A 27,515-nucleotide genomic window follows, 5' to 3' on the forward strand; every position below is an offset into this window, starting at 1 on the left:
AATTTGACAGAAGCTGTATTATTCATTCTCTGGTGATGGAGTACCAGGGACACGGAGCCTCAGCTGCACATTTTAGAGTGGCTTTTTATTGTGACCATCCTATGGCACACCTGTATGGTAATGATGCTGTTCAATCAGCATCTTGATATGCCACACCTGTCAGGTGGATGGATTATCTTGGAAAAGGCGAGGGGCTCACTAACACCGACTTACGAATTTTTGACCAAAATATGAAAGAAATATATCTACAGTCAAAAGTCTCAGATCTTTAACATAAACCTGTGAAAAATAAGAGCAAAAACAAAAGTGATGCATTTCAATTTTTGGTCAGTGTATAATAAAAACTTCCATTACAGCAATTAGTGGCTTAGACTGTGCATTAGTGCGGGCTAAGTGAACTGCGAAATGCAGTGCATGTTTCCAATTCAGTTAGATGATCGTCCCAGCTAGCTGAGTAGGTGATGGACAGCAGGTGTATCAAAGCTTTTATACCAACAGCAGCTGCAAAATCAGACTCAATCAGACAGTCACTTTTTCCCATTTCACAAATGTAGTCATTTAACCCACTGTTTAGATCAAAATATTGATAAGTGGGGCTTTAACTAATCTCTACAGATTTTTAATGACATTCTTCTTAGATGAATTTATAGCTTCTCACAGAATGGACTTGGACCTGTCCACTTACATATCTAGTCAATCATTAATGTCTCCAGTCAGACAGTAATCGTTCAGGTGAACACGTACACAACAGGACAGAATCCCATGGAAAGCGCTGCAAACTCCAAGACCACTCATCCCTGAGCCACAAGAGTTATACGGTTAGTTTGGTGCTGTGTCATTCAGTTTGCCATTAATGAAAAGCAGGTTGTTGTCGCTTGATTTTCGTACATTCGCTTGTCTGTGTTTATTGTGTGACAGGTAGAGTGTAGTGTAGTAGCGTGTAGAGAATGGGAAGAGGTGGCAACTGTAGCTGGATTGGGCCTGAGATCCCTCTGTCATCACAATTCTTCACTGGTAAGTTAAGGTCTCTTCCTATACAATAGCTGCATTTTAAGAGGAAATGGCATTAATGAAGAATAATAGATATTCTCAATTTCAGCACTGCTTGGCTTTGCTTTTAGTGTTTTTGTTTTATAAGCTAATGGGTGATGATTTCTTTCTAAAACGGTACAAAAGACACACATCCCAATGTCCAGTGGATTGGGCGCTGAACCAAAGAAACATCTGGCAAAGAAGGAAACGATTAAGTCCGCATACCAAGCAGCTCTCATTTAGAAGGATTTAAATGTAGAGTGACGCTTTAAAATGTCTTTTAAGGTCAGATAAATAGACAGAGGCGCCTCTAATAGACAGTCCTTGTGGTAATACTAACTATTGGTATGACTATTTGTATATATATGTGTTTTTCTACATGTACCTTTATTTCTATGTGTGACCTGACTATATATGTGGGATATGAAATGTGTACATACTGATATTTTCCCCTTATATATTTTTCAAAAATAGTTCTGGAATGATATTAGGGTACACATGTACATGTACATATTTATATTTTCTTGGTTTATCTTTATTAGAAATATGGGCAACAGGTGTGGCATGTCACATGTCACATAACTGGCTCTGGCCCTCGGGGTATTTAAATTAAATCTGCATTAAAATCCCTCCAAACAGGAGCTGCTTGGTGTACAGGTTTAATTGATGATTTTTTTCTGTCAGAAGAACAAAACATTTGAGTCCCTTTGAAACTTTGTGTGCTGTTTGTTACAGTTAGAGGAGAACCCAAATGCTGAAACACAAAGCAGGCAGTATGATTAAGCAAAAAGCAAGCATTAATGGCAAGCTGGTTTCAGAGAACAAAACAGGCAGGCAACATAAACTAGCATAATATGTACAACAGTACCTCTGTAAATATACTTAGTTACATTCCACCACTGTTAATGTAAATACAACTCTAGTTAATACATGTTTAATGATAGCAGTTGTGAAGTATTCTGTTTCTAATCAAAACTCACAGTATTAACCAGGCTCGGAATGGCCCCTGGGCAGTTCTGGCAAATGTCAGATGGGCCGGCTCACCTTGTGAGCTGCAAAGCCACCACCAGCAATGTTGGAAAAAAAGAAGAAACAGAGGGATGATGTTTTTCCGTAGGCCAATGCAGAAGTTACCTGCATCCTGGTTCCCTCATCAAAAAGCCTATGGGATTTTTCCATTGAATTTTGGATTATTGCAGAAAATAAACTCTGTGGCAAACAAACCTTTATGGTACTTGCATGTTTTATTCAGCAATGTAATCTTCACAAATTACCACAGTTTTTATGATTTTTGAAGCCCAGATGTAATTGCCAAAAGTGAAAAGCTAACGTTAGGCTATAAATAAACTACACTAAAGCCCCATTTCCACCAAGCAGTACAGTTCACTGCAGTTCAGGTTTGTTTGTTTAGTTTATTTTCAGCTTTCAAGTATAAAACAAAATTACAACATTTGCATTGGGTGCTTTTCATACAGTCCAGTGGCTGAAAAAGGGATAGGGAGAAGCAAGAGCTTATCGAGCACTATCCCTGGCTCACAATCATTAGCATCAGAAGGACAAACTTCCATGTTCACATAGAAACAAATGTATCAATAAAAAGAACAGTGAAAAGTAAAGTGCAGTGAGGTTTAACTAGTGCTTTGTTTCAAGCATTTGCTGGCTTGGAATGACATTCTTCAGTATACGCATAGAAACAATATATGTACAATTGACAGATTGTACAAATTTTCAGATACAAATGACATACAAATACTATATACAGATTCAAGTGACATACAAAATACTATTCAAGTTTGTTATACAAATCATTCAAGACATAAAGTACAAAAGATATTCTCATAATATTATCTGAATTCCCGACTTAGTTGTGCAGACTATAGGAATGCAGATGGCATTCACATAACCAGTGCACACGTACAAGCAGATGGGGTTGATAATAATGATAATATATATATATAGTTACTCAGCATTTTCCTCATCATTGTGGGTATTAAACAGTTCTGTATGCTTCTGTTTCTACTGTGAAAAGTTGTGGATGGTACCAATAGAATCGTTCCTAACCATCCCCATTTTGGGTCAGCCCTCTGTTGGGGTACCTAGTACAAATACCTGGTGGAGCTAGAAACACAGCACTCTGTTGATTGGTCAATAGTGGACAGTCACTCTTGCTCAGGGCTGAGTTGTGGCTGGTTTTGAAGCTTATGTAACCACTGTTCATTCTGTGACAAGTCTTACATACATCACAACAACAAGGCTGTCAAGGTTTGGTGTGATGATGGTCCGTAGTCTCAATTAGCCGCTTGTTAGCAACCACCTTTTTAAACTCAATTAAAGCTTCAAAATTCACAGTGGGGTATTTACTGATGTATTTTATGTGGTAGAACAAAATTGAAAATTTCTTCAGCTTGTGTCTACCACAGACCTTATTTAAGGCATCTTACCACAAACCCATTCAAAAAACTCACTCAGTACATTTACATGCAGCTTGAGAAAATCGAATTATTGGCTTAGTCTGAGTGAAACTGGAATTTTTAAATGCATGTAAACAGCTTAGTCCGACTGAAACTGGACTTTTAAATGCATGTAAACAGCTTAGTCTGACTGAAATTGGACTATCCGTAGCTCGACTAACACACCTAGATAATTCGATTGAAAATCTAACTATTGCTGCATGTATCCACTTTAAGTGGTGCCTTATTGGGGAGAAAAGTTAGGATGATTCTGAGGGCCCCTGACTGGCAGAGACCCCGAAAATAGGTAAAAATTAATATAAAATTCTGAAACCATCATCATTAAGAATATTTTTTTTCAAATATAGTAATAAAATTATAGCTGCAAGCAGCGTTGGGCGGGACCTTGGACTCCCGCCGTTTTGGCTTCCAGCTCATGTGGACAGTTAAAGACAAAAGTGTTAGACAATTTTAGACCCCTCTCCACTAGGGTTGGGTACCGAAAGTCGGTGCTTATATGGAACCGGTACCTATACAACCGATACCTACCGGACCGAAACAAAACGCACGGTGCCTCCTTTCGGTGTTTTTTTATTAAATGTTATGTCTTCCTCTATTGGACGTTACACATAACAGAATCATTCATTCATTCATTCATTTGTTCATTTGTTGAGTGTATATTATTATTTAAAGGCACGCTAAGCACTGTTGGGCGTCACTTCTGTTTACATTCAACAATGTTAACAAACACAACGGAGCTAGCTCATCCCTCCCCGCCTCGTCCTCTGTGACTCTGTCATGAACGAGTGATAGCTGCTAGTTACCCTGGATTTACACACCTGTTCAAGGGATAGTGCACCCAACATGAAAATTCACCCATTATCTACTCACCCTCATGCCGATGGAGGATCAGATGAAGTTTTAGAGTCCTCACAACACTTATGGAGATCCAAGGGGAGAGGAGGTAACTTAGCAACAAAACTCCACCTAATGGATGCTCACGGCGCCCCAGATTCAAACGTCAAAAACACATAATTGAAACCACAAAATATCTCCATATTGCTCGTCCGTAGTGATCCAAGTGTCCTGAAGCCCCGACATATAAAGTTGTTTGGAAAAACATCATTTGAACTCTGTTTTTAGCCTCATTGTAGCCTGTAGCTCTGACTGCCTCTCTGTGCACCAAGTTCATGTGTGCACGCTTGCACAAGACCGTGAGACATGGGCACTGCGTTCATGTGTGTGTGCTTGCTTTCACTGGTCTCATGCTGGCTGGTTGGTACAGCCTGGATCCAAATGTTTTTGTTGCCATTTGCAGAGCCTGGGCTGCCTACAGAGACCGGATTTAATAGAGTTAATATTATTGCATTCTCGGAACCCATCGGCTGTATTCGGCGTCTGACTTCCGGCAGACGGTGATACAGCCTCTGGGGGCAATCAATCAATCAATCAATCAATCAATCAATCAATCAATTTATTTAAAGTGCAAAATCACCATGGTACATGGTCTCAATACACTTTACAATAAAAACCAAGTACAATAAAAGATTAAACAATAAAAACAATAATAAAAGCACGAAAAGACAGTGATAAAACAGTTACAAATTAGACTAACTGAAATATTGAGTAAAAAGTTGTGTTTTAAGACGGGATTTAAAAATATCATTGGAGGTAGCTTCTTTAATAGCTAATGGGAGGCCATTCCACAAATAAGGAGCACGGTAGGAGAAGGCCCTACAGCCAGCTGACTTTTTATTAACCGACGGGATGACAAGTAGGTGCGAATTAAGAGAGCAAAGAGGACATGGCGGAAGGTAGGGTGTAAGTAGTTTGGTTAAATACAATGGTGCAAGTCCATTTGAGGCCTTATAAGTTAAAAGAAGAACTTTAAAATCAGCTCTAGCTTGAACAGGCAGCCAGTGAAGCGATGCCAAGACAGGAGTTATGTGGCTATATCTACTGGTTCTCATCAAAAGTCTGGCGGCTGAATTCTGCACAAGCTGAAGACTTCTGATAGCACAGCTAGGGAGGCCAGAGAAAAGAGCATTGCAATAATCCAGTTGAGAGGACACAAGAGCATGAACAACAATCTCAGCGTTTCGGAAAGATAAAACAGGGCGGATTTTGGCTATATTACGTAAATGAAAAAATGCTGTCTTAGTGATTTCCTTGATATGAGGCAGTGTGTATGTTTGGACCTGTGTGTAATTGACAACAGAGTGTAAAAGTGAATTTCCCCTCGGGGATTAATAAAGTATATAAAATTAAAATTAAATGAAATTAAAAATTGAAAAGTAAGAGTCGGATCAAAAATAACTCCTAAGTTTCTAATGCGTGAGCTCTCAGTGATCATACATCCATCTATATTAAGACATAGATCCTCAGACAAGTGCTTATAGTTATTAGGATTAATCACTAACAAGTCAGTCTTTGCAGCATTAAGCATAAGGAAGTTGTGACACATCCAAAGTTTAATTTGGGATAGACATGGCTCTAAATTTTGGATTTGGGAGGGGTCATTTGGCTGCAGCGACTTGTATAGCTGCGTATCATCCGCATAGCAATGGAACTTAATGCCATATTCTGAAAAGATCTTGCCCAGAGGGAGCATGTAAATACAAAACAACAGAGGGCCAAGGACAGAACCCTGGGGCACACCAGAGATGACAGTAGAACATTCAGAAAAATAATTAAAACTAACTCATTGGGATCTGCTAGATAAATAAGATATGGAACCATGTGAGTGCCAGCCCATATACACCAACGCAATGCTCTAACCGATGTAAAAGCACACAGTGATCTACAGTATCGAAAGCCGCACTCAAATCAAGAATTAAAAGTAAGGAAGCTGATCCAGAGTCTGCAGTGATCAGCAGATCATTGACAACTCTAGTCAGGGCAGTTTCAGTAGAATGACAGGAGTGGAAGCCGGATTGAAAGTTGTCAAAGAGATTATTAGCAGAAAGATGGGCAGTCAATTGATCAGCAACAATTCTCTCAAGTATTTTGGATAAAAAAGGAAGAATGGAAACGGGTCAATAATTGGCAAGAACCAGTGGATCACTATTAGATTTTTTAAGGAGTGGTTTAATGATTGCAGATTTATAGGCTACTGGGACAGACCCCTCAGAGAAGGACGTGTTAATGATGGTGTGTGTAAGGCCACTTAGGATAGGAAAAAGTTATTTAAAGAGGTCAGATGGAATAGGATCTGGTGCGCACGTAGTAGGCTTTGAGGCGGCTACCAAAGAGGCCAAGGCCTCAGTGGAGATAGGCTCAAACTGTGAGAGTGAACTGGTGGACCAGGACACCAAGCACTGATCTATCATATTGCTGGAGAGCTGTTGATTAATGATATTGTTTCTTATTAGGGAGATTTTATCAGTGAAAAACTTTAGAAAATCGTGAGCTGTATAGGAAGAGCTCAAAGCAGGTGTAGACTGGGTAAGCTTGGCCACAGTATTAAACAAGACCTGGTGGTTGTTCTTATTAGTCTCAATCAAATTGGAGAAATAAGCAGCCCTGGCAGCAGAAAGTGCATTTTTATAATGTTTAAAACTTTGAGTCCAGGCAAGGCGAGAGGATTCTGATTTAGTGGCACGCCACCTGTCCTCAAATTTACGACAAGTCCGTTTAAGTGAGCGAGTATGGTCAGAAAACCAGGGCACAGATTTAGATCGAGTGCCTTTACTAGTTTTAAGAGGGGCGAGAGATTCAAGCGTTTCCAGCACTGCACTATTTAGGCTATCTGTAAGACTGTTGGAGGACATACCCATGGTGGAAAATGAGCAGACCCCCGATTTTTCGGCATTCCGGTTTGAGGAGGCGAATTTCCGTTTCCGACTTCCGTTTATATATAAGTAAATATAGAGTTTGCAGTGACGCCAATTATGTTCCGCCTCGTTAGTTCACCGCACAGAGTGTTTAACCTGGCAACAACTGCAGCCGGCTCAAACGTGATTGATCAATATCACGCGGACTACAAACAGCCTAGCACCGGAAACCAGGGCTCTTCCGCTCTTCTTCCGGAGGCAAGATCTCCGGGATTTGCCTACAGACTCTACATTCACTGACTGTTGAGTCTGTATATAGAGACTAATATTATTGTAATGTTAATTTGTTAAGTGTTTTTTATTATATTTTAAAACTGTTAATAGAGTTCATATACCCATTTATTTCTAGGTATTTCTAATTTGCCTCAGCAATAAATAAATAAAAACACATTTTTATTATAATTTAAAACTGCTATACAAAATACTCACACACTTCTGAAAGGTGGCCCATTTGTGACACTTTTGAACCTCCATAAAAACCTCATATTTTGAGGTATCGGTTCAGGCACCGTTTAAGCACTGGTACTGTTTTAAAAGTATCAGTTTGGCACCGGTATCGGAAAAAACCCAAACGATACCCAACCCTACTCTCCACTCTTGCTCACAGCTGACAATTTCTTCACATTTGCTAATGTTACAGAAGCACTAGCTCACTTCCTGGTGGATTTAGGTCAGGGGTGTCAGTGCGTGATTTGTAGGTCTTGATGAGATAAACAAGCCAGTTTTGGTTTGATCTTTCTACGACATTCCTACGGGCCGCAGTGGCCATTTTTGTGTGTCTAGGTGGTGCTAGAGAGCCCATTTTGACACTTTTGGGGTTAATTTTTTCATCGTATCCATTTTCTCACCAGTCCTCACATGCGTGCCAATTTTGGTGAGTTTTTGAGCATGTTTAGGGGGTCAAATTTTGTTTTTTTTGCGCACCAATGGGGCCCCATGTCATGCAGTAGGTGCCCTTTTGTCCTTTTCGCCCCTGCCCTTCAAACATCCTAAGTCCACCACTGACAGAGAGAGACAAGCTGTGAGAGCATGCAGATGGAGATGGCTTTCGAACTCCTCCCTTTAATTCCCAAAGTGTGGGTCCAATCGCCAATCTGAGCATACCAGCAGAGAGATACACTCGTCCCGAACGCAGACATATAGGTTTTTATGTTTGTGGAGTCAAAAAATGTGATCTTGGTCGCAAGTTTAAAATGTCTTGCTCACAGCTGACAATTTCTCCACATTTTCTCATGTTACTTTCAGAGGCACTAGCTCACTTCCTGGTGGATTTAGGTCAGGGGTGTCAGTGCGTGATTTGTAGGTCTTGATGAGACGAACAAGCCGGTCGTGGTTTGATCTTTCTACAATATTCCTACGGGCCACAGTGGCCATTTTTGTGTGTCTAGGTGGCGCTAGAGAGCCCATTTTGGCACTTTTGGGGTTAATTTTTTCATTTTATCAAATCTGTCGCCAGTCCTGACATGCATGCCAATTTTGGTGAGTTTTTGAGCATGTTTAGGGCATCAAATTTTGTTTTTTTGCACACCAATGGGGCCCCATGTCATGCAGTAGGTGCCCTTTATTCCTCTTCGCTCCTGCCCTTCAAACATCCTGAGTCTGTCACTGAGAGGGAGAGACAAGCTGTGTGAGAGCAGGCAGTTTGAGATGACTTTAAAATGTCTCGAACTCCTCCCTTTAATTCCCAAACCATGGGTCCAGTTGTCAATCTGAGCATACCAGCAGAGAGATACACTCACATAGAGGGAGTTTATATTACAGTACATTACAATATGTATTTAACAGTCATAATCACAAAAGTAGCAACAGTATTATCAGTAATAAAGGCTGTAGCAGTATGTGAGAGATGGAAAACACTGATACAGCCTATAATGTGTAGATGCAGTTTCAAATGAAGATTCTGCAGCTGTAATCTGTCCTTTAAAGATTGTGAGACACGCATACACAGAGGTCTGTGTGTGTGTGTGTGTGTGTGTGTGTGTGTGTGTGTGTGTGTGTGCGCAGCTGTTGTTGTTAAGCTTCATGCATTTTTTGCTCAATCTCTCTTTCTCTCACTTTCATCACGCTGTCATCATCTGAGCAAACGGCATTAAACTTTTCCGTGCTCTCATAGCTCCCCAGCTTTGTTTTAAACTCAGTAAAACTTAACTTCTCATCACCCTATTTATTTTTCTCAGCATCGTCTGCTGTGCAGGCACAAGCATCATCGGCGGCATCCTCACCAGGCAGCTCGTTGAGTATGGTGCTCTTCAAATTAAGCAGACACAGGGGTGCCAGAAACTTAGTCTCCCACAACTCATAATTCTTCTCTTCTCCGTTGCAACATAAATGGTTCCATCGGCTTCCAAGCTCGTTACTGGGCCCATAACCTGTTGGAGCTGCCATCATAAAAAGGGCAGGAACACCGACTAAAATGTTTTAACTGACAGAGGAATAATCACACTCAGCCATCGGTTTCATTTGACCGGCACGCACACACACAGCTGGAACAAGGGCAAGCAGTCATTTATTAATATGGGACACCTGCTACCTGTTTTGAGGAACAGGCTACAGGGGGACAATCTGGCAGCATGCATGCTACTCAGCATCAATGGGCCACCTCTGACCGAGTTTCCATACAACAGAGCCTTAGAGCTCTTTTTTTAAAAAATCTAGAAAATAAAGTGCTCTCAGCCAGGCTGCAAACTGTGCCATTAGATTAGGCTACAGGTGTGTATGTAGTTGTGCTACAGTTTGAAGTAGTCATAATTTCACATTTCAAATTTCACACCCCCACAATCTGCTGTTTTTATTATTTTGAGATGATGATCTTAATTTATTTTGATTGAAAAGTTAATGTATATTCAAATTATTATTTTTTAAGTCTTTCATTAATGTTAAAGCTCCAGTAGGCAACATTGTTTTGGTATAATTGAAGTAAAAACTTTATAATATCCTCTAAGCATAATGTAAATCAAGTGGTCTGAGACAAACAATAGGCTTCTGCACCTCACCATGGCTCTGTGTTTAGCCTCTAAAGAGTCAGTATCATGCCGATGTGCATCAACCAATCAAAGGTCAGCTCAGACCACTGCGTTCCTATTGGCTGTTCTACTGCATATGCGTAAATATGCTGAACCATTGCGTTCCCATGCCACCGGCAGAAGGGGAGAGTAAGCGGCAATGGCGAACAGTGCACCTGGTAAAATAGCTATTCCAGCATTGGTTACAACTGCCTACACGGCTAAACAACCCAAAAAAAGGAAGACAGAACTTGGTTACCCGGAGCCCTGGAGGGAGGGGAAGGGTGAGGTGAGGCCGGGCCCGGCCAGAGGGCGTGAGGGTTGGCCGTAGGAGCAGAGCTGAGGGCTCTCTGCGGAGAGGGAGAGCCAATCCTCTGGGGTATGTGCGGGGCGGGCTGCTGTGCGGTGAGGGTTAGGGTTAGGGTTAGGGAGAGGTGAGGGAGAGCCGAGCCTAACCCAAAATTCCTGGTGGCACCCCTGTCCGCTTAGTGCGACTGGACTTGGACTTTGTGTTCTGTGCATGCACCACCTTTTCTTTCACGGACTTTCACTCGGAAGAAGAAGGAGATGACGTAGCAGCAGTGCAGTAACTCCCGGAAAAACAAACAAACAAACACCATGGCAACCGAGAAGCAGAAGACACACTTCTGCACGGATGACAAAAAACTACATTCATGCTCCAACAGCTAAAGGAGCAAAACATTTTGAAGTTTATGGATGGTAGGAAAATGCGAAACACGGATTTATTTCAAAAAAGTTTCTGAACAAGAACTGGAACTAGTTCAATTCGCACTACATTAAAAAGGACACCACGCCGCCTCTCGAGGAGTCAGACGTACCTGGTCAGAAATTCGATTTTCTCTTCTGCACGTATACTCAGACAAGACAAAAAGTCCAACTTGACTTATCTGTTGAAGTCCGTTTTTTCGTCCAAAATTGTCACATACCTAAAAATAAAAAGACCTTATGTCGTGTCAGTCATGTTTGCACACTGAGTCTGAAACTTTCGGAACAGGTTTGATTTTCTGCATTTTTTTGCCTCCGTCAGAAGCCTTCAGCGAGCTGTTTGACCAAGAATCGGTGAAGAAAAGGTGGCGGCAGGACACAGACACATAGGTATACATAGACTCATTTCATTGTTCAGATAGCTGCTTTCAAGAAGTCAGATAGTCATATTCAGGTGGATGATGATGATGAAGAGGAGGAGGATGTGGAATTCACACAGAATGTGGAGACAGAGAGGGAGGACAGCTCCGCCCCTTCATGCAGCTGTGGTATCAAATGTATGACAAGGAGGAGTGATGACAGCCAGGTAGGTAACTCCAGTGGAGATAGTCAGAGAATATTGTGAAAATCTGGGAAAAATTCCTTACCAAAAAATGTCTTCCCCAATGTGTTTGTAAAGGTGTCTAACAACACATATAAAAAGATTTAAATTCAATTCCCATAGGAAAATCTGTGACAGCTGCTAAAAGTTGGGGTACCCAAAACCTTATTGGTGAGAAATTTAAAATGTTTACCTCTACCTTAAGTGGCTTGTAAGGGGTCAAACAAGGGTTTTTTCTGGTTTCTGAATTGATTGCAAGCATTTGTTTGCACCAAAACCACTCCTTGGTGGAAAAACAGCCACGCCTACTTCCCCCACTCATCACAAAAACTTTTTTTTTGTTTTTGTGAAAATAAATATGACTGGGTGCATGTAAATTAAAAAGTAGCTTTATGAGTTTGTTTATTTATTAATTTAAATAATTTATGAATTGATTGCAAGCATTTGGTTTGCACCAAAACCACTCCTTGGTGGAAAACCAGCCACACCCGCTTTTACATGTAAATTTTAAAAGTAGCTTTATTCATTTTTTTCAATATTTCAAATACTAGTTAGAAAACTATACTGGTCCACAATGTCAAATGTCTCAGGAGTCTAGGTCTGGGTCTTCTTCTGCATGCTGTAATACACTTGGCACCATTCTTCTTGCAGCTGCACTGCCTGTTGCTGCACTCTCCATTACAGTTTTTCACTGATAAGCGGTCACAGATTTTCCTATGGGAGAAGAATTTAAATCTTTTTATATGTGTTGTTAGACATCTTTACAAACACATTGGCGAAGAAATTTTTTGGTAAGGAATTTATTCCCAGATTGGCCAAATACCTGATAATATTAAAAGGAGAAAATATAACCTTTTACTTTGTCTGGTATTGCAAATTCTCGCAAGAAACAGAACAACAAAATGCATCAGAATCAGTGCGCAAGGTTTCTGTGCATAAAGATTTTTTTTTTGGATGATGGATTAAAAGAACACATCGGGAAAAAAGACGCATTCAGTGTGCAAAGGCCTTAAGGCATGTAAAAAGTGTGCCAGAATGCATTAAAAAGCATCAAAATAGAGCTTACTAATCAAGAAGATAGCAGGGAATGATGCAGTGTAGCCCCATGTCATGGCTAAGCCCCAAATGTCCTTAAAAAATGCCCCCTTATCTTAAGTAAAAGACATAAAACAGAGCACATAATAGCTCACAATTCTAAAGAACACTCATATTAACCTATATTAACACTAGTCGACCAACATGAAGCCTCTAGACACATGGAAAAGACTAGAGGAACAAATTAAAAGCATGGAGAAATCCTTCAGTGTGAATGAGATCAACACAGCTGCAAAGTTGTTTTAAGCTGACTTATAGACATAAAAACTCTTTCATCGTTATATTTCTTCAAACAATAAGGTATATGTCAACTGTTCCAAAAACAGCTACCACAGCCTTTATGCTGACATGTATCTATAACCCATCCTGCCAAAAAGAAATTGGTAAACATTAAAATAGTGTTAGGCTGACTGAATTCAGTGAAAAAAATGGAAATTCAGTCTGATGATCAGTCAGTAGTAAAAATTAAAGTGTGTCTTTGCTCAGACTCTGTGACTCATCTTTTCCCAGCCATTAAAGATGAGCTGTGGCTCTTCCTCATCCCGGCTGGCCTTGCCATCATTTTACTGGGGCTGTTTCTGGAAGAGGTGGGCTTCTTCCTGCGCCACCTTCCCTCATCCAGACGAAAATGGCTCTACCTGTGGATATTAGGAATGTACCCGGTAACATCGACCTCCTCATTCTTACACAGCTCCTCCTTCACAGCTGGACTTCTCTCAGTGGATCAAAAACCAATAATAACTACTTTAAATCTTAAGTGTCTTGAATTTGTTTTAATGCACTTGCATTGTATCTCAATATGTCAATGTTCTTTTTTTCTTAGGTATTTGCCTTGACCTCCCTCATAGCACTATATGTGCCACGGTCTTCCTCACTGTGTAATTTCATCGCCTCACTGTGAGTTAACAGGTCTTGAGATTCAAAAATACAACTCCAAGATTTCATTGTCATTACAACATATTTGATAGGAATATTGTTTATTGGGCTTACAAAAAACTAAAAAAAGCAAGAACACTACTCACATACAGTGAGCACTTTAGTACATAAAAGTATATTAAAGGGGACATTTAATACAAATGAGTCTTTTGTTGTTGAATCAACTTTCTTGATGAATACCACTTGTGGCAGAGTATACCGGTCAGGATAGCCTGCAACATCTGGATCTGCTGCTAGCATAACTGGGCTTGTTTTTAACATGGGAGCTAACTAGCCAGTGCCGGTGTGGCATAGGCAGTATATACGAATGCTAAGGTCGCCATCATCCATCGGGGACGCCACAGGGGGGAACAAAAAAAGATGTGAGAGAGTAGCCTACACCAGCTGAATGAGTGGTGTGGTGAGTCAAGTCAGCATGGGAGACACCAGTTTGGCAAGTGCTACTCATGGTCCTCTACAGCTTTACATCTTTCCTGCTCATGGACTTTTGGCAAAGACCAGCTCAGTTGTATTTTCAGGAATTCATCCACCTACATATTAAACTGCAGTACCAAGATGGAGAGTAGAGATCAGCGCTAGCGAGGCCTTGTCTGAGGGACCCACTACATGCTGTTTGATTAAACTGGCTTAGCGATTAGATTTCAGTCAGAGAGTTACATCCAACATTCTCTGTACAAGAAGAAGCACAATTTTTAGTCCCATTTTTGTTTTTTAGTCCCATTTTAGTCATTTTTATCCTTCACAGTTTTAATCAAGTTTTAGTCAACGAAAATTCAGGAAATCTTCGTCAACATTAGTCATTAGGTTTTCTATATGTTTTTTTTTTTCTTTAATCCAGTAAGGCTAATTTATGCATTTGATATTTGAATCAAGGTGACAGTTTGTATAAAAAAATTAATTCAGGCAATGTTTTTCTACAACTATAAATCATTTCTGCACATTACAAAGTGTCATTTCTTCAGCAGTTTTTGACAGGTTCAAAGAATGATTTACGAGCTCACACTTACTGATCATCATTTGCCCGATGGACTTATCCATCTCACTGTTAAGAAGCATTAAAGCCTGAATTCTTTCTTAATGTGCAAAATGTTAGTCTGTAGGTTTGAACTTGTGTCCTCTCACAGAGTTGGTGATTAAAACTAAACTTTCAAATTTTGAACGTTCATCATGTCAGAGAAAACTGATCTGTGTTCAGACTGTTTACTTAGAGCACAGCTACACTCACAGATAACTGAGCCTCTTACCTGCCTGTCAGACCAGACTGAGTGGAATCCTGCAGGGATCAGCTGTGAAGTCAGGCGGCCAATGGCTGCTTGGTCCACTGCTGTTCAGTGGCTAGCTTTCAATGTCAGATAGTCCACCACTAACATTTTCATCATGTCTCGTCCCATCAACAAAAATGAAACATAGATTTCTTCTAAGCTTTAATTATCAAGATCTATTTTTAGCTTGTCTTCGTTTTGTTTTCATAATGGAATAAAAGGGCAGACAAAAAAGTTTTGTCAAAATGAACATGCATAGCCCAAATGTACATACAGGTAATGCCGCTCAGGAAAAATGACTTTCCTGGGCTTCTGAAAAGTTCTGGGAAGATTAAACCCCCATTCAGACTCTTTTCAATACAGCTGTTTCAGCACAGACAGCATGATAAAAATAATGTGTTGTCTTCTTTTCATCACATATGTTGTACATTACTGGTCCCACCTTATTGTGTATGTCTGTGCAGGTATCACTCCATCACCTTGCTAAAATTCATGGGACTGATCACAGACTTCTTTGGAGGGAAAGTTCGTATGCTGGCTAATCTGTCTGGACAGCAGGTATCTCCAGATCCCTTCCCCTGTTGTTGCTGTTGCTGTCTCCCAATGGTGGCCATCAACAGGTACACACCAGACAAGAATCTGAGTAATAAACTACAGCTGCATTCAATTTGGGAAATTTGCTTTTAAGCCCACATTTACTGTGGACCCCTGTCATCCTGCTAACATTGTTTTTCATTTTCTTCATTCTCATAAATGATTATGAAGCACTAAAACCAGAACATTTAAAACAGCACATACCCTGATGCTATGTGCCCCCTTAACACTTTATCCATAGCATGGTTAAATAACATGTTTTTAAAGCATATGTTTTTTTTTTAGTGGGTGGGTTGATGTTTGTGCTAATTTCCCTACAGGTGCCATTGTTCTATTTATGTTGCTCATGTGCTGTGTTGGATTTTATTTTATTGGCCCATTTTATGGGCATGGATATAACCTTTGTTGTTGATGTTGTTTTTTTTACTTTGTTTCATTTTTGATGTACTTTATGAGTGAGTGGCTTTATTATTTTTTCATTCTCTATATTTGTTTAAGTGAGCTCACTCAGACAAACTCCCATCAGTCATTTGGGTTTGGTAAAGTACTGAATCATGAAACTAGTGGCTCTCACAGGTACTGCATCCTTAGACAGCTTTCAGTTCTGGCAGTGGGAGCTTGGGTCACATATCTGTGTATATGTACTTAGACATTGACAGTATCACAACAAAGTGCATGCAAGTGCATAGATGCATTTGTTCAATCTGATTGTATTGGTATAAAGTCCTCTCAGTTGCACAACTGTAATAAAATACGTGACCTGACATGCTGCTAACATGTTAAAGGGTAACTTAGGTGTTTTTCATGCTGGACTCTATTTTCGCATGTTTTGTGTCTAAGTCACTATTGGGAATAACAGTTTTTGAAAATGGTCCAGTACTGAGCAATAAGGCTGCAGCTGGCGGTCATGAAACAGGCTGCAATGAAACCATTTTGGGCAATTATGCACCGTCAATTTATGTCTGCCAAAAGGGCTTTTTTTCCCCTCTGACAGGCTCAGATTGTTATTTTAATTGTCTGACAACATTATGGAAAGGATGCCCAGAAATATACCTATTTGTTAAAGAGGAAGATCCTTTTTATCGACATATTCTTACTCTGATCTCATCACATATTGATGTTTGGGAATGAACTCTCCAAGTGAAATACAACGTGCAAGGTGCCCTGGGTGTGATGGTTGTTGACGTTCTGGGTAGAGCTTAGACTGGGCCCAAAAAATTCAGCCCGACCCGGCCCGAGCCCGTGCACGTTATGTCCGGGACCGGCCCAGCCTGTCCAATTAACTGTAATTATGGGCTCGAGCCCGATTTAAGCCCGACATTTTTCAATAAGTTGGCTGTTATAATTAACGTTAGGACACACTGAGCGCGTTAGTGCCGCGGAAGTACTGCGAGTGTACTCGCAGGCACTTGACTTTCCACACAGGCAGCGCATTTCTCCTGCACTCTCCGCGCTGGTTAAACATCAACTCCACTTGTCTGTTCCCGTCAGTACTCGTTTTTTCACTTCAACAGGTCATTTTAAACATGGGTAAGTCCATATTTTCATCGTTTTTTATAACGTAATAAGTTAATGACAATTTGTCATTGCATGTCCATGTATTGAGCGTGTTGGGTAAACACTGAATGAATAGAGCAAATTTTTTGGAGGCACGGAAAGCCGTCCCTCCCACGTATCTCTACCACACCCCCCCCCCCACCCTCTCTTTCTGTATGTGTGAATTGCAACCCCCAACCTGTAGCCATTTCTCTCTCTCTCTCTCTCTCTCTCTCTCTCTCTCTCTCTCTCTCTCTCTCTCATATCTGACCGGGCCCGGCCTGGGCCCGTCAGAGGGCTGGGGGGTCCCGGCCCGACCTGGCTTGGGCCCGTGGGCCGGGTTGGGCCGGGCTCGGGCTCGGGCAGAGAATCTAAGCTTTAGTTCTGGGACAGTGAGTAAACTTCAGCCTGTGACTGTTTGTCTGTTTTCAAAACACACTGCTGTTTTCACAGGAAGTCTCTGTAGCTCCTCTTAAAAAGAAGTTAACAAAGCAAGGAAAGTTCGCTCCTTGGTATAACTCTCAAACCCGTAAGTTAAAACAAATATCGCGAAAGTTTGAAAGGAATTGGCGATTAACCAAACTGGAAGAATCTCGTTTAATCTGGACAGACAGTCTCAAAACTTATAAGAGGAGCCTTCGCAATGCCAGAGCAAACTATTACTCAGCATTAATAGAAGAAAACAAGAATAACCCCAGGTTTCTTTTCAGCACTGTAGCCAGGCTGACTGAGAGTCAGAGCTCTATTGAGCCTTGTATTCCTTTAGCCCTTAGCAGTAATGATTTTATGAGCTTTTTTAATGACAAAATTTTAACTGTTAGAGGCAAAATTCATGACCTCCTGTCCTCAGATAGTACCTATCTAACCTCAAATACAACTGTAAGACCTAATATATATTTAGATTGCTTCTCCCCAATTTCTCTTCAAGAATTGACAGCAGTGATTTCTTCATCTAAATCATCAACCTGTCTCTTAGACCCCATCCCAACTAGGCTACTTAAGGAGGTCTTACCTTTAGTTAACACTCATACATTAGATATGATCAATATATCCTTATTAACAGACTATGTACCACAGTCTTTTTAGGTAGCTGTAATTAAACCTCTACTAAAAAAGCCCACCCTGGATCCAGAGGTGTTAGCCAACTATAGACCAATATCTAATCTTCCCTTTCTGTCAAAGATCCTTGAGAAAGTAGTCGCAGACCAGCTGTGTGATTTTCTCCATGATAATAATTTATTTGAGGAATTTCAGTCAGGATTTAGAGTGCATCATAGCACTGGGACAGCACTAGTTAAAATTACAAATGACCTTCTGATTGCTTCAGACAAAGGACTCGTCTCTTTACTTGTTTAATAGATCTTAGTGCAGCGTTTGACACAACTGACCATCAAATTCTGCTACAGAGACTGGATCACTTAATTGGCCTAAAAGGTTCTGCACTAAGCTGGTTTAAATCTTATTTATCTGATCGTTTTCAGTTTGTTGACGTTCATAATGAATCATCCTTATGTACTAAAGTTTGTTTTGGAGTTCCACAAGGTTCTGTGCTCGGACCAATCCTATTTATTCTATATATGCTTCCTTTAGGCAACATCATTAGAAATCACTCTATAAATTTGCATTGTTATGCGGATGATACTCAGTTGTATTTATCGATGAAGCCAGAAGAAAGTAATCAATTAAATAAACTCCATAACTGCCTTAAAGACATAAAAACCTGGATGAGCACCAATTTCCTGATGTTAAATTCAGACAAAACTGAAGTTATTGTTCTTGGCCCCAAACAACTCAGAGACTCTTTATCTGATGACATAGTTTCTCTAGATGGCATTGCTCTGGCCTCTAGCACTACCGTAAGAAACCTCGGAGTAACATTTGATCAAGATTTGTCTTTTAATTCTCATTTAAAACAAACCTCACGGACTGCATTTTTTCATCTGCGTAATATTGCGAAAATTCGGCCTATCCTGACCCGAAAAGATGCAGAAAAATTGGTCCACGCTTTTGTTACCTCAAGGCTGGATTACTGTAACTCTCTATTATCAGGTAGCTCTAGTAAGTCCTTAAAAACTCTCCAGCTAATTCAGAATGCAGCAGCACGTGTACTAACAGGAACTAAGAAACAAGATCATATTTCTCCTGTTTTAGCTTCTCTGCACTGGCTCCCTGTAAAATCCAGAATTGAATTTAAAATCCTACTGTTAACTTATAAAGCTCTAAATGGTCAAGCTCCGTCATATCTTAGAGAGCTCATAGTGCCATATTATCCCACCAGAACACTGCGCTCTGGGAACGCAGGGTTACTCGTGGTCCCTAAAGTCTCCAAAAGTAGATCAGGAGCCAGAGCCTTCAGCTATCAGGCTCCTCTCCTGTGGAATCATCTTCCTGTTACGGTCCGGGAGGCAGACACCGTCTCCACATTTAAGACTAGACTTAAGACTTTCCTCTTTGATAAAGCTTATAGTTAGGGCTGGCTCAGGCTTGCCCTGTACCAGCCCCTAGTTAGGCTGACTTAGGCCTAGTCTGCCGGAGGACCTCCCTATAATACACCGGGCACCTTCTCTCCTTCTCTCTCTCTCTCTCTCTCTCTCTCTCTCTCTCTCTCTCTCGTATCCTATTACTGCATCTTGCTAACTCGGCCATTCTGGATGTCACTAACTCGGCTTCTTCTCCGGAGCCTTTGTGCTCCACTGTCTCTCAGATTAACTCATATCACAGCGGTGCCTGGATAGCGTGACATGTGTGGTTGTGCTGCTGCCGTGGTCCTGCCAGATGCCTCCTGCTGCTGCTGCTGTTATCATTAGTCATACTTCTACTGTTATTATACACATATGATTATTATCAGACATGTATACTGCCAGATACTAATATATACTTTCAACATATTGTACCACAGTAGCCAGAACTATAACGATAATATTATTACTTTCATTAATGTTGTTGTAAGCTACTGTTATTACCGTCTGTCCTGCATCTCTCTGTCTCTCTCTCTCTGTCTCTCTTTCTGTCTCATTGTGTCATACGGATTACTGTTAATTTATTATGCTGATCTGTTCTGTACGACATCTATTGCACGTCTGTCCGTCCTGGAAGAGGGATCCCTCCTCAGTTGCTCTTCCTGAGGTTTCTACCATTTTTTTTCCCCGTTAAAGGGGTTTTTTTGGGGAGTTTTTCCTTATCCGCTGTGAGGGTCATAAGGACAGAGGGATATCGTATGCTGTAAAGCCCTGTGAGGCAAATTGTGATTTGTGATATTGGGCTTTATAAATAAAATTGATTGATTGAGGAAATGTACAATTTGCTAACAGTCTCTTTCAAAATAAATACACTACATCGGTATAACACCACAAATTGACGTTTTTTTCCTTCAACAACAAATGCACATGGTTACGTTAAGCCAACACACATGTGGTTGGATTTAGGAAAAAAGAACAGGGTTTGGCTTTACAATCTTACAGGAAGCAAAAACCAGCCTTGTGGGTGAAAGTCAGTGGTTGTTTGACCCATCCACCACTCCTCCTGCCCACCCTACTCAGACTTCTGCTGCCTTAACTTTCATTGTTGTCCCATCACATTTCCCTGTGATGCAGCCAGGTGCCATTAAACAATTACGGTGACCGGCCACATATCATGCCAACGTGAAAGGACACCATTTTTTTTATCGGTGTCTGACGCTGGAAGTCACTAAGCAAGCGCCAGATTTCAACGACTTCAGAGTGAGACCAGGTTTTTTTGTTTAACCAGAAAAAGCCCTAAAATCGCCATTGCCAAACCCACCAGACTCCATTTCAAGAAAGAGTAATTTTACTGTGTATAGAGCCAGCATACTGTCACATCTAACTGGTTGAATAAAGGGTTTATTTCGACCAAAGCAGAGTTGGTGATTGTTGGAAAAACAAACCAAGACATTTTATTTTAATTTTAATTTTAATTTGTGTCTGTGTGCTTGAAATGAAGACTGTTTTAAATGATAATTACAGTCTATTTAAATAGAGTCTGGTGAGTTTAACGTAAGTGATTTTTGTAAATCAAAATTGTACTCTTTAACAAAAAGGTCTGTCATTGTAGGAATCTTTCCATAATGTTGTCAGACACTTCCACAAACACCTTTAGTGCACGTACATTGACAGTGCATAATTGGCGTGAATGGTTACATTGCAGCCTGTTTCACAGCAGCTAGCTATAGCCCTCTCACTCAGTACTAGACCATTTTCAAAAAATGTTGTTACCATCAGTCACCTAGACACAAAAACATGGGAAAAAGGAGTCCAGGTTGAAAAATACCAAAGTTACCCTTAAAAACTCCATCCCCTCTCTTGTGTGTAGCAGCAGCCAAGGCTGGATGATGGCAGCTGTGCTGCAGCTCTCTGTTGTCCGTACCATCTTGTTCTTTGTCACTCTGGTCCTGTGGACGGATGAACAGTATGACTATGGTGATGTGAGTCATTTATTCAGGCCTTGATCTGTATTTTTTCTCCCAGTGAGAATAAAGTAGTCAATCTGTAGTCTGTTTTGGTGTACTGTATTGTATTTTGAAGGATTTGTGATTTTCCTTTGCCCTTTTTTCTTCTACATACTCTGCTTAAAGACAGTTATTGTGTGAAGCATTTGCTAATTTCCTGTATTCCTATAGTTTTTTTTGTTGTTTTTTATCACAGTAGATTGCTAGTCGATAGTAGATTGTTTTCAGAGCTTAATCTTATTCAGACATTTGATATTTTCCCTTTACTGAGTATTAAAACTTTGTCAACATACTGTGAGTTATTAAATGTTTGCAATGAAATTGTGATGGTAACATGTTTAAAGCTCTGGGTAGATGGTGTAACTTTATAGACTACAACAATCAGCTTCTTATTCAATATGAAGTTTGGCCTTTATCAAATAGACTAGAAGTTGTTCAGAGGGAAACTGATGAACAGCGTTCAATAAACAAGACTAATGGCCTCAATATGCTTCAAATGAAGTTCCTGTCAGATTGTCTAACAGTGTATTAACCCAGTTCTCACAATGTACTTTTGTAACTTTTAAAAACGTGCACTTCAACATTTACAGCCACTTTAACACAGTGATTGGTCAGGTGTGTGATGGTGTGAAATAGGCAGGGTTTGAACTTCTGTCTCAAGCTTTTTTTTTTCATTCCTCACAGAACTACTTTTGTAAGACAGGTATGCAGTCAGGAGAGTAAGATGTCAGGCTTCTCACTTTGCCTTCCAGTGTGGACATTCAGAACAGCTGAAATCACTTTTACCATTTTTCCAGAAATGTGCTGGCTTTGCTTGGTTTTGTTTAACTCGGCATGTCAGCCCAGCACAGCGGGGATTTCCATCTCCATAACAACAGAGCTAACTGCTTGAAAGTGGTGGGCTGATCCACAGCTAAAGTCCCTCCTTATTTCCATCACTCACCTCCAACAGGTAAAAGAATTCTACTTGTTGGAGGTGAGCAGTTTGCAGAGATGCAGTAAGAGCCTGTTGTCTGCAGCTCTTCATCAACATCTCACTGTGGCTGTTTCTGCTTTTACTCTTCCTCCCTGCAGTATTAGTAGACTTGTATTTATTGAAGAAAAGCCACTAAGTATGTTTCACTAATTTGGTTACAAACAGTGTAGGGGGTAACACGTAACAGTATTATATTACGTCTTAGCAGTGACCAAGTAATATAAGGCATTACCAACAGGATTTCAGGTAATATTATTACATTTACAGTGTCACATAACGTGTTACTACCCGAAATAAACTATTTATTGTTTTCATTTTTCATTCATCCATACTGCTCTACTTCAGTCAGTGCGTCACCAGAAAAAAAATATCCCCTAAAGGTTATTGTGTTGTCACATCATAATACGCTACATTACAGAAGGATGCCGGTACATCTGGGTCATGCTCTACTGTGCGTTATCATGTTCAGTGTGTTTCCATTAGTATACCTGCAACATCTACAACATATCCCATTCTGCTTTTGCTTTCTAAGGCTGCTTGAAAGCAACAGAGATAAGGAGCTGGCCTCCAGTTTGTTTTTTCCTTGTCATAGTGATCAACACATCTGGGTGATGTTAGTATATGTTGGATGTGTTTCCACTCACATCCCCTACAACAGCAGAGCAACGCGGGCACACAGTCCCAATCTTATGCATAACTCTCTCTCTAGTGGTGTTGTAACTAACTGGCACACCAGGAACCAGCAGGTTGGTCTTCCAGCTCCGGTGTTTTAATTTGCGCTCATCATAGTAACTTACCGTTTGTTGTGCTAACCTCAATTTGTTTATTGTGTTTCATATCATTGGCTCACAAATATTGATCCATATCTCATAATTATCAGACTTTGATCCTCTGCCTGACTATTATTAATGTAAGCAGGGGATTTTAATCCAAAGTGGTAACCACTGTATGTGAATGCATGAATGGGTCAGACTTGCGCAGCACTGGATTTGAAATGAACTGTAATAAACTGGAGCTTCTGTGCTTTGATTACCTGCTGTGAAACAACCAGACCCCCATCCATTTAGAATTAACATTAGTTCTTCAGAGCCCATTTTGGTCAAAGTAATGCAAAAGTAGTGTAATAAGTAACCCTACACAGAGAGTAATATTGTAAAGTAACTAATTACTTTCAAATGAAGGTAACTAGGTATATGTAATATATTACATTTTGAGAGTAACTTGCCCAACACTGGTGATAAACACATTTCATTTCCTTTAAATTCTTGACAATAAAAGCCACCCAGTATTTTTTTTTATATATTTTTTTTATGTGAAACCTTTATTGTGAAACAGCAAAGTAAGGAAATCTTGGGTTTTCATCAGTAGTAACTGAACACGACTCCTGAACACAGACATGAAACAGTAAAGTAAAGCAGATATCTAAAGTAAAAACAGGACAAAGGAGAGAAACTAAACTTATTCAGTTAGAAGCTACAAAAGTACTGAGAGCTGAGCACACATACACTTAAAAACATCTTTCTCTCTGGTGTTCTGTACACAGATGTGAGCTGGTCTCGCAACACACACACTTGTTTTAAGGGGAGAAGGGGGGTGGTCAGGGGTTTGTTATGGTCGGCAATTTGTCACCTCTAGGTGTTTGGAAGGAGTCAGGCATGCTTTGGGCCCGACTCTGCATGGTTTAAACTAACAAAGGAAATGCAAATTGGTGCGGCATGGTTTGACTTTGCGCAGCCAAAGGTTCCAATGAAAAAGCCCTAGTTGACTGCAGACAGGGTCCGTTGTACAAACTACTTGATTTGAAGCATTCTGAGGCCTTCAATGACTAAAGCCCTGCTCACAGCCTACTGAAGCTGCAATGTTCATTCCATTTAAAATGACAAGAATTGAAATTGTCTGCTTTGATTAAGCTGACTGTGTACTAAGGTTGCAGCGTTATACTGATTTTTTATGTATATAGAAGTTGACAGTTATCATACTGTGTACAATTGCTTATCTAATATATTGAACAAACATTCAAATGGTCTGATCTCCCCTTTATTTTAGTTATTTTCTAAGGGGAGACCCTTAGTATTATAGTAATAAAGCATTTGTTCGACCACAGTCTTTGGTCATTCTGACTGATAATAATATAAATTCTGTAATACCATGACACCATGAAACTGCAATATTTTTTGAGACAGTCTTCGTACCCTGAAAATCTCATACCATTTCAACCTTACTGTGTACTTTTGAGCAGGTCCTGCTCCAAATGGCACTGGATAAGCTGAGGAATAAAATCAATGACAACCATCCTCTTGTTCTCCAGGTGGATTCAGTCAACCCTAACCTGTATGTGAACGGTATCATATGTGTGTCAACCTTCGTGTCCTTCTACGGCCACCTTCTGTTTTACAAAGCCACTAAGAGCGCTTTACATGGCTATGGACTGAGAGCCAAATTCATCTGCATCATTGTGGTGTTGGTGCTGTGTGGCCTGCAGAGTGGCATCTTAGAGACCATGGGTGCTCTTGAAGTTTTCCCCTGCACACCACCCTTCTCTGTCCTGACCAGGTCCCAGTGTAAGTCAAAGCATGTCTGGCCTCCTCCAACCTCTGTCTTAAGTCATGTTTACCACTCAATCTAAAGTTTAAGGACAACAACTAGCAGGTCTTGTGTAACTGGGATTTCCAAATCACCCAGTGTTTTGCTTAGTTTTTTTCCAAGATGCTCTATTAGCCTCACATACCAGTCTGCACACAACAGTGTACTTGATATACATAGTCATGTCACATCCAAGCACTTCTAGATTGTAACAAGCAGAGAGGCTCATTCTTGCTCATTCTTATCCCTTCCGAAGATATGTCTGGTCTTGTCTGCAGCTTTAGGAAGAGTTCAATAACATGTTAAAGTACTAACATTTTAAATATTCCAAAAGATGACTGGTTGTAAAATGTAACCAAAGCCAATAGTTCATTTGGTTGTATGACAACATATTATTACAAATAAAAAGAATTGTATGATGAAATCTGAAATTCCACTTTTGCCAGAGAAGTTGAAACCAAGGCACTGATACATGTGGCTGTTCCTCTGTAATAACTACATGTAATCACTGTACACATTGGCTGTTGATGCCCTTCAAACCTGTGCTTTGTGTCCTCTGTCCAACCTCAGTGATCTACCACTACTGTGTGATTGTGGAGATGTTCTGCATCGGCCTGTATGCCCGCCACACTTTCCGTAAGGTGGAGCCGAGCATGGTGGAGGATGCAGAGGGGCCTGTCAGTGTCTTGCAGATAGAAAAGGCCATTCAAACAGACGATGTTAAAATGACACATCACAAGCCCGGCCTCCTCGGCCATCACCTTGTCAGTGCCTCCAATCCCAGTTACAGCAGTGACAGCGAGGACAGCCTGTGCAGGATAGAGCATGCACCTCTGGATGGTTTCCCCTTCCCTCAGGCCAGAAGCCAGCAGCTTGGCCGGACAGAATCAGTGGAGCCAAGGTCTGCAGAGGAACATGGTGTAGATCTGACCCGCATTACTGTCAGGGCTGATATTAACTATGAGGACTATAAGGATGTCACTGTGGTTTGACCAACTATGGAAGACCTTTAACAACAGATTAAATATGTCTAATCTTAACCGCTGCAGATGCCAGTACTGACTTGGTTGTGTGGGAGGCCCTGAGGACTTGTCTGTAGAACTCCACACCCTGCACTATGATAACTGGGGCAAAAGTGACAGAAATACTCACCTAATACACAAGAAAATTTGTGAACTGTTCACTGCTGTGACAAGCTGCAGAATTAGGAAATATTCACCATTTTGTCTTACTACTGTAAAAGTCATGAGTCCATTTGCTGCTTCTAGTTCTTTTTAATCACTAGATGGGTGTTTTGTTATTTATTTTTCATATTTGTTGTTTTGCAGTTGTGTTTAGCTCACACACTAATTGTCATAATATGTGGAAAATAAAATGCATTTGTATAGCGCCTTTCTAGTCATCCGACCACTCAAAGCGCTTTTTCCGCTACGAGTCACATTCACCCATTTACACACACATTCATACACTGGTGGCCGAGGCTACCATACAAGGTGCCACCTGCTACTCATTCTCGGAACCCATTGACTGTATTCGGCGTCTGACTTCGGCAGACGGTGATACAGCCTCTGGGGACAGACCCCCGATTTTTTGGCATTCCGGTTTGAGGAGGCGAATTTCTGTTTCCGACTTCCGTTTATATATAAGTAAATATGCTGAACCATTGCGATGGATTCAGAGTTTGCAGTGATGCCAATTATGTTCTGCCTCGTTAGTTCACTGCATGGAGCATTGAACCTGGCAACAACTGCAGCAGGCTCAAATGTGATTAATCAATATCACGCAGACTACAAACAGCCTAGCACCGGAAACCAGGGCTCTTCCGCTTTTCTTCTTGAGGCAAGATCTCTGTTTGCCTACAGACTCTACATTCACTGAATGTAGTGTATATAGAGACTACCTGCTACTCAGTTATTAACACACTCACACACCGATGGAAGCATCATCAGGAGCAATTTGGGGTTCAGTAGCTTGCTCAAGGATACTTCAACATGCAGACTGGAGGAGCCAAGGATTGAACCACTGATCTTCCGACTGGTGAATGACCCACTCTACCTCTGAGCCACAGCTGCCACAAAGGCATGATTAAGTGACAAACTAAGGATTTTGTTTGTTTGTTTGTTTATTGATTTTTTTTTACACACAAATTGACAATATTCCGAAAGCACTCATAAATGACAGTATAATGTAATAGTAGTGCAGTACGGAAGAAAAACAAACTAACAAAAAACAGCCATACAATACATAGAATCTAAACAGAAAACAACAATTGTAACAACAGTAATTACGACAACAATTAAAGCTGCAAGCAGGTGTGATTGGGCCCTCGCTCTCCCATGCCACCGCCAGGGGGCCAGCAGCACGCATAACTGAAGCGGTTATGTGAAAGTAAGAGTAAGTTAACCCTGAGATAAGGGAAACTCT

The 27,515-nt window shown here is 40.6% G+C and overlaps 1 protein-coding gene across 6 annotated transcripts; it reads left to right on the forward strand.

Moving 5' to 3' along the window:
* The first annotated feature begins 718 nt into the window (after window positions 1–718).
* Window positions 719–26,482, forward strand: LOC117258209 (organic solute transporter subunit alpha). Of its 6 annotated transcripts, none has more exons than XM_033628848.2 (9): window positions 800–818; window positions 919–1,014; window positions 11,366–11,629; window positions 13,250–13,401; window positions 13,563–13,636; window positions 15,402–15,557; window positions 21,397–21,508; window positions 24,817–25,069; window positions 25,662–26,482. In XM_033628848.2, the coding sequence occupies exons 4-9, from the start codon at window positions 13,393–13,395 to the stop codon at window positions 26,081–26,083; spliced, it is 1,026 nt and encodes a 341-aa protein (XP_033484739.1). In that variant the 5' UTR covers window positions 800–818; window positions 919–1,014; window positions 11,366–11,629; window positions 13,250–13,392; the 3' UTR covers window positions 26,084–26,482. The 6 variants fall into 6 exon arrangements, with proteins under 6 accessions (XP_033484737.1, XP_078026495.1, XP_033484739.1 ...); XM_078170370.1 differs by having other exon boundaries at window positions 11,366–11,433; XM_033628846.2 differs by lacking the exon at window positions 11,366–11,629 and having other exon boundaries at window positions 719–818.
* The last annotated feature ends 1,033 nt before the right edge of the window (window positions 26,483–27,515 follow it).

This window comes from Epinephelus lanceolatus, chromosome 8, assembly GCF_041903045.1.
Source record: "Epinephelus lanceolatus isolate andai-2023 chromosome 8, ASM4190304v1, whole genome shotgun sequence".
Taxonomy (NCBI): domain Eukaryota; kingdom Metazoa; phylum Chordata; class Actinopteri; order Perciformes; family Serranidae; genus Epinephelus; species Epinephelus lanceolatus.